At 40.2% G+C, this 8,563-nt stretch overlaps 1 protein-coding gene across 1 annotated transcript; it reads left to right on the top strand.

Annotated features, from left to right (window-relative positions):
• Positions 1–6,065: 6,065 nt before the first annotated feature.
• prlh2 (prolactin releasing hormone 2) lies at positions 6,066–8,138 on the top strand (the record flags this gene model as incomplete). Its single annotated transcript, XM_080417478.1, has 2 exons — positions 6,066–6,201; positions 7,939–8,138. 2 exons carry the CDS (start codon positions 6,066–6,068, stop codon positions 8,136–8,138), a joined length of 336 nt encoding a protein of 111 aa, XP_080273604.1.
• Between the last annotated feature and the right edge of the window lie 425 nt (positions 8,139–8,563).

Genomic DNA, 8,563 nt, shown 5'->3' with positions numbered 1-8,563 from the left:
GTACCGGGCAAATGCCCGGTGGGCCGCGGGCCAGTGGGCCGTTTTAGGATTATTACGGTCATTTCAGGGTCGTGTGGCCCAATTATTAGTTACGTTAATGTTTGGGCTGGGATGCTTTCCAGCAGGGGCCTCAGTGCGGCTGCAGAGTTCATGTGCAGGGCTGGGCTGAAACAGTGAAACGCCCCCCCCCCCCCCCCCCCCCCCGTTGACAAAACGGTCCGGGGGGTGGTGGGCCGGTCCGGACCAAAATGCCAGGGCTGAATTTTGGTCCCAGTCCGGCCCTGCTTGTTCAGGGACACTTTGACACATTGCTGAGGCCTGGGATTGAATCTGGGATTTATGGCTTGCTAGGCAGACTCTCCAACCATTCAGCTATGGCCACATCATCAGCAGAGATTCTAACGCAGTTTTACTCTGTAACAGTAAAGGGGTTTCAGGGGAAACCAGTAAAATGAGGAATAATATAATAAAAGACTGTCTTGCTAATAAGCATCATGTCTATCATTTTTGCAATGTATTTGATATTACCTTTATATTATTTAATAAATTATGCATTTCATCCTCTATATATTGTTCAGCAACCTTTATGATAAAGGCGAAAAAAGATAATAGACCCGTGGGAGCCAGATTGCTCAGATGCCGAGATTCCTGTGCTGGGATTCAATCCCGTGATTTTGTGGTCTGAAGTCAAGAGCTCTTCCGACTGAGCTATGGATAGAGCAGCCGCATTATAAGCAGAAGTCACACTTTCAACTCCCACCCTCGCCAAAAACGTTATATTTGAAATCCAAACGTTTATGTAGATGAATGAACGGGTCAAAAATGGAGAAAGTGCAAACACCAGGTTGAAGTTCATCCATGACGGTCATGACAGATCCAGACTGCACTAGCGATTTGTTTAAATACTGATCACTAAAACAGGGCAAAGACAAAAAAATGTAAAGGCCCAAGAATAATTAAGAAAATGCTTTGTTAAAAGGTAGGTTTTTAGTCCATTTTTTAAAAGCATCTGTGGACTGTGGTGCTCTCAGGTGTTCGGGGGGGGGGGGGGGGGGGGGGGGGATTAACTTCACCCCCCAACCCCCTAGTATGCATAGTATACTAAAATCTTGGGTTTATTCACAAGATAGGCTATGTTATGGAATATGGTTTGTGTTGTGAATATTAGTCAATGATCCTGTTAAAGGTAATTTAATTGAAATTCAGAATGTTTTTTTCTTTGTTTTGTTTTTCAAACCACCAATAAGCCAAGTGTTGCAAATCTAAATACAAGTAGCAACAATATCATCAGGATGTAGCAATAGGCCCTTTCAATTCACTAGCTCCTGAGTTTTGTTGAGACATATGCATTGATAGAAAGTTGCTGTTGGCGATTACTATATCATTGCAATGAGATTTTTGGTATACTGTAGTGAAGGGTCTTGACTGGTAGTTTTTTATGTGAGGATATGAACAATTGGATCCAGGATTAATAGGAAATCATTAAGTAACCCAGGTGGGACTCGAACCCACAATCCCCAGCTCCGGAGGCTGGTGCCTTATCCATTAGGCCACTGGGTCCTTATACTGACTCTAGCCCACTTCAATATTCAGATTTTAACAAAATGACCACAGATTACCCTTTATATCTGTGACCAGTGTTTACTGATATTTGATTCCCTTTCAAATGGAAAATATCTGCAATATCTTATGTATTGTCAAAATACAGATTTTAGTACAGTGGATTAGTAGCCACATCTCTAAAATCTAAATAACACATTCTAAACAACATTGTGCTGAATGGGTGCCCACGCCACCAGAAAACACCCACAGCTAACTGACCATTTAACAGGCTTTAACAGAGAAGCTCTTTAAGACAAAGAAGATCAATGCAGGCCTCAGCCCACTCCCTCTGTAGGCTGCAATTTATGAGGCAACTCATTAACAAAAACACCATGGCAAATAAGGGGGATAACTTAGAGCCAAAGTCTTTAGTCAGGTCAAACTATTAATCATGCTGCAGGCAAAGGTTTTCTCAATCAATAGTGAATCTGTCCGGCCCATCCCCTCTCTGATCAACAGCGTTAGAGACATCATACTGGCCCAACAGTGAAAACTGGAAAATTGTTTCTTCCAATGGTGTAAAGTTACTAAGTACGTTTACTCAAGTACTGTACTTAAGTACAATTTTGAGGTATTTTTTTTACTTTACTGGAGTATTTCCAATGTTCAATACTTTTACTTCTACTCCACTACATCTCAGAGGCAAATATCGTACTTTTACTGATCGGAAAATAGCCGATCTACAAGCTCACAATTTCAAAATCTTTTTATACATTTTATACATTTGAAAACTTGTGAAATGGGACATTCTGCATAATGAGTACTTTCTACTTTTGGTACTTTGATTTCTGGACTTTTACTTGTAACAGGGTATTTCTACATTGCAGTGAGTACTTTTTCCACTCTCTCTCTCTCTCTCTCTCTCTCTCTCTCTCTCTCTCTCTCTCTCTCTCTCTCTCTCTCTCTCTCCCTCTATCTTTCTCTTTGTTGAGCTGTGTCTCTTTCGTTTCATACATTTTGTGTATCACCAGCAGATTTTTACTCTTATGTAACAGTACACAAGACGTGACAGTGAACCTTGAACCTTGCAAGTAGGAGTAAATGATGGTGATAACCTGCTATTGCCAAGAGAGATTTGTTTTTCTGCAGGGCGAGGGCCTGGGCAGGGGGACCTATTCATTCGTGGCTGTCAAGCAGATCTGCCCTCTCTAATATTTAATTGAATAGAATATGAATATAGATTCATATTTGTTTATTTCACATGCCGGTTCTTGCGATAGGACAGTGAGGATGGTGGACATGCAACACTGGCCTCAAGGCAACAGGTGTACCCAGAACATTGTGAGCAGTGCATTAAGCTCGCTGAGTCACAAAGACAGCCTCCATTAGACAGGTCATGACTGAAAGTACACCCTTTCTTTGTGGACTTTCATCATAAAGCATCATAAAGCACATCATGGCAGGAATACAGCTCATACCAGTTAGATAAATAAATATACCTTTATTGATTCTGAGAGAAATTCAGGCATCATAGCAGCATCATTGACTCACTGTAGTGATCCTAAATGTCACTTTATAGTCACAGACCACATCATGTCATCACACCACTCCAGTGTCTAGACCCATTATCTGAAGTGAAAGAAGTATATGATCTCACTCAGGGTGAATTATCATGCAACAAAGAAAAAAGGAAAATCGCATCAAGGTATTCTCAATCAAATGAGCATAATGAGATTTTAATGTACACAATGATCTACGCATAACAGCAAAGTGTCAGTCGGAAAGTTTGCACATCCTCATCTGCAGAAGAGGCAACTTGTAGCAACTTGTTTCCTCTCTTGGGTGCAGGTGTGTGGTGTAACATGATTCCACATCCTGGGATATTTATTTTCTCATTTATCACACAGTCATCCTCTCCGCCTCCCCTCTGTCCATCTGATCCCCACCTATATGAGACAGGTAATGTCTGACCTAATCTGTAGAGGAGAACCAATGCTTCCCTCAGGCTTAATGCATGTGCATGTGCATGTGCATGTGCATGTGCATGTGCATGTGCATGTGCATGTGCATGTGCATGTGCATGTGCATGTGCATGTGCATGTGCATGTGCATGTGCACACACATATGCACGTTCAGGCAAATAGACACATGTATATAAAATTGCAACAAGCATGTGTACAAAAACACAAGTTACACTTGAACATATCAGCCCGTAAAAAGAGCAGTGACATGCTCCTACCAGATAATGTAATCATAGAAGAAGAGATTACAAATAATTGCAAATGTGAAACATTCAGAGACGCTTCAGTTTACATTTCTAAAGTAGGTGTCAACGTCTAGTTGTGTATATCACAAACGCCAAATTAATCATTGCGAACCCTAATGTAGTGTCCCTATTCTGGCAAAAACATAGTCTCTGGCCTTCAGACGTCCGGCCTTGCGGAGACAATAGGCCTATGATAACAAATTAGAGAGAGACAGTGACAAAAAATGACAAAATAGAGGAAAGATTACAAAAATTGATTTGATTTGACACCTTAACTTTTTATATTTCAAATGTAGTTTTCATTTAAGTATAAGAGGTGTTTATAAACTCTTAACCTACAGTAGCATACAACAAAGACGAGCATACAGATGGGGATTTGAGTCATATCTCTATATCACAGGCAGCAGCACTAACCAGTTAGCTAAACGGCAAGGACCACTAGTATCAAGACTGATTTGTTATACATGTTACACTTATACCAGGCCCTGAGAGGGGGTGGGACTAATAGAGGAGAGAAACAGGTGAAAACAGTGATGACAAGTGTTGGTTATAAGTTCAATAATCTAGTAAATGTTGTCAGGGTGAGGATATATCAGCTTGTAACCTTGTTAAAAACAACAAGGTTACTGTGTTTGAGGTTTTCACTCAGTATTTCTACCAGAACCAGCTGACATTAAGATACCCGCCACCTGTTGAAATCATCCGCAGAGGATCTATTTGCATAATGATTTATGCAATTGATTGATTGAAGACATTTTAATTACACTCTAAAATACATTGACTACTTATATGGGGACTGTCACATCACCTGTGTGGGTCAAACGTAAAAAGAAAGGTCAGATTGTTTTGAGAATTGATGTTCAAAGAGAAAACATGAGAACATCCCAGATGTTAAACAAGACCTAAAAAATATATATATTAAAAAAAAAAAGTCTTTCAGACACGCAGTGATCGTGGTGATTGCAGTGGACCTCATCCCAAACCACCCACCACATTTCCAGGTCACTGTCTTGACAGTTCTACTTGAGGTGGGGGGTGAGGTGGGGGGTGTGGTGCCCCCCCCCCCCCCGCACCCCAAGTTGACTAATTTAATGTTGTGCACATGTCACTGAGTCTCTGATGGACTGCCCTGCGCCGTGCCAGACAGCAGGAAAACTCCCAAACCAAATCCCCATTAAATGGCCTATAGTTCTATTTTCAACAGGAAATGTGGTTGGTTTTTTAAAGACAGGAGGGGGCAGCCAGGAGGAGGGGGCGGTGGTGCAAAGTAAACTAAATACATTTACTAAAGCACTGTAGGCCTACTTAAGTACAATTTCCAGGTTATTTTACTTTACATGAGTGTTTCCATTTCTTTGATACTTTGTAGGCCTACTCCACTACATCTCAGAGGCAAATATTGTACTTTTTAACCCCACTACAATTATTTGATAGCTTTAGTTACTAGTTACTTTGCAGATTTAGATTATATTACATTAACATACATTAATCAGTTATGCCCTACTACAAGATCACAAAGCGTTGCATCGTGAAGCGTTCAGCGTTGTGAGCTTGTAGATTGTCTTGTATGTTTTACACTCAAGTAATTTGTATTTTGTTTAATATTATATTGAGTCATTGCAAATTGTAGCTTACTTATAAGAAATCTAGCCTACTTACATCCTTGGCAGGATGGGAGGGGGGGGGGGTCCAGCATATTCTTGGCTCCACATAATTATGTGACTGACGTTCCTGACTCATCATCAAGCGACCCCACGAGTCACGACCACCATGAAGAATAAATAGCTACCTGCTGCTCCACCAGAACCACTTTGGCCCTCCACCAACTAACCCCAGCGTGTTGCCCAAAGTTAGTTGTAAGTAGCTATGTTTGCTTCTTTGGACTTTTTTTTCCACAGACTTTGATATAGCCTATAATTGTCTTGAACTGTCAGCGGAAATAGGCTAAGTTTTATCAATTTAAATGTTATTTTATCTGCAATGTGGGCACATAGTTTCGAGAAGTATTCCTTTATTTGGAATACATCGTCTAGTGGTACTCAAAGTGGGGTCCAGGCAGGGACTGTCAGTGTTCCTTAGGGGGGGATTGTTTTGGACCCTTTACAGGTCTCTCAGAGTTACTATAGTAACTCTGAGAGATATGAGGGTCCTTGAAATCAAAAAGGTTGAGAGCCACTGAGTCTAACCCGTGTCATTACCGCTTGCTTCACTCCAGCAGTGTGTGTTCAACAGTCAGTCGGTGCATTGAGTCAGTGCGATGCTGGCTGGAGGAGCGCTTAGAGATGAGATGTGCGTGCTGCTGGCTGTTCTACAGCTCCTCTCCTCCACCTGCAGCGCTCAGAGCACCACGGTGGAGCACAACTTCCACATCGTCCACAACGTCGACAACAGAAGTAAGACTCTCTTCAGTTTTTATTATATCCTGCATTATCATTAAGTGGCTTAATTTGAGGTTGCACCTGGCTAAGATTTTTGATGGTGAAGATTGATCGATTGGACTGTGTATAGTGGGACTCAGTATTGTCAGTGCTTTTTCTAGGATGGATAAATAAAGAGATGGAGGCTATTCGTTCAGAAATAATCATCAAATTGGGAATCAGACTCTTGTGAGAATGCCTCAGCTTTACAAAAGAAATGCTCCCTCTCTTCAACTAATTACTTCTTTAGTTGACCTCTGGAAAACTAAGAATTAGGCTACTTAAAACGTTCTTACAAAAATAAAGCAACAAATGCAATGTCCTTTGCTATAAATTGTGATTCAATTGTAATTCATATTTGTTGTCTCCATATTTGAATAGCTGCAAATTATATACAGATGTTTAGATGTGCTTCATAATTATATTACTAACTGGTGATAAATATTGTATCTGCAACATTAGCTTATTTATTTTAATTGATTTTGACATTTATATTAGGCCTATCTATGATATCAATTTTGTTGGACAAATCCAGTGGACTAATAAAGCAGTAAAGATACTTTTAATATAGACCTACTCCTTTAACTAATAAAACACAGTACAATTATTCAATGTATAGGTTCTTGAAGCATACAAATATAATTAATGTGATGCATTCCCATATTATCATCACAGAGCTTTATAGTAGCAGAATATATTTACTGCTTAACCCCTAATGGGTGGGCTATGAACATGCATCCACTTTGTGATCAAGAACGTTTTGGTTCTCTTTCTAACAAGGAGACTTGATACACTAAAAATTAACCCTTGCATTGTGTTAGAAAACTGCATCCACTTGTGGTGTTGGCGGGTCAAATTTGACCCGTGATTGAAATCAGACCAAAATAATGTTTTTCTCCCACCTCATAGCTTACTTGTAATGCATTCATATCCATATAAACACTTTTTAAAATATTATGTTGGGTTAGGGCTAGGGTTTCATCTTTCAATATATCTCGTTTGCTATTATAAAAATGTTAAAATTCACTCATTACATTTCCTATAATGAAGACACTGGATAATGATGTTATCTAGCTATAATAGAATAATTAAGAATAATAATTAGAACACACTTCCAATTTTTTTTAGTATTATTAAAAATAGTGTTAGGGTCATTTTTGACCCGTATACCATAGAAGGTAAAAAGTCATTTATTTTTCATAAACTCAAACTTTATTTTAATCCTGTTAAAATAAATATATAGAGGGTATCTCACCGGAATAACACATTAACTTTCTGTATTAACTGTTTGCTGTATATGTTACCGTATGATTGAAAAAAACAGTCAGATTGAAAAAGGAGTGCTCATTTTCTTCGAGTTCACCTCCCGCGTGTCGGGACCCCTCGCAAAAGAAGAAATGACATCTCGGAGGTATCGAGACTAGGGGGGGGGGCGATAATTTATGATTCTGTCTCTATCGGGACATAACTCGGACGGCGCTGAGTCGGCTGAAGGTGACTTCGCAACGCTCGGCACTGCGACTCTCTTGCCTAAGCTCGCTCAGTGGTGCCTCTCTGGAGTCCCCTTCAGACGCTGCGCCTCCATCAGTGAAAACTAGTGCACCTATTAAATCACCAAAAATTGTGGTCCATAAACATTCAAACATCTGGACAAACAGTGCATATGCAGTTAAACTAACACTGAGGATTTAACTTGTGCATTCCGGTCTGCAGGTCCAAATATAGACCCGTTGTGGTATGTGGGGCGTGGGGTACGACCCATTGGCCGCTTTGGGAAGAGGCACAGCGGCAGCAAAGGAAGGCAGCCTGTCGTCAGCATCGTGGAGCTTCTCCTCACCACACTCCGAGACAAAGAGACCCAGGGGACCCAGGAGAAGAGGCTGGATGAGGGGGAGAGACACTGGCTACCATGACAGCAAATGTAAAACAAGTTGTAATCTGTACATATGAGACATTTAATCTATTGATTAATAAATTAGGATGGTCTTAATATCACGTACAAATTATCTGTCCCCTTTTTTCTTCCCAAAGTTTAAAATCATACAATGCTCCCAAGGAAACAAATCTGCTAGATTTGACGGCATTTGTATTTGTTGTGCTAAATATTATCACACTTACACACTATTTACCAATGTTGTACAGTTGGCTGGGCACATGCAATGTTAATAAGGCATTTGTTTTTAAGATACTTTCAAGACGAGGACACTTTTTCTTTTTTAGGTCTGCAAATTTTATTTGTTTCTTATTACAGTTTTGTGGCACATAGAGAATCTGTATTTTTTGCTTGATAATATTTCCCCCATTGCAACACAAGAATGGTCCAACCAAGGAGCTGTGC

Source organism: Gymnoscopelus braueri, assembly GCF_963280865.1.
Source record: "Gymnoscopelus braueri genome assembly, chromosome: 21".
Taxonomy (NCBI): Eukaryota; Metazoa; Chordata; class Actinopteri; order Myctophiformes; family Myctophidae; genus Gymnoscopelus; species Gymnoscopelus braueri.
Note: the sequence above shows the minus strand (reverse complement) of the source record. Positions and strands in the feature narration are given on the sequence as shown.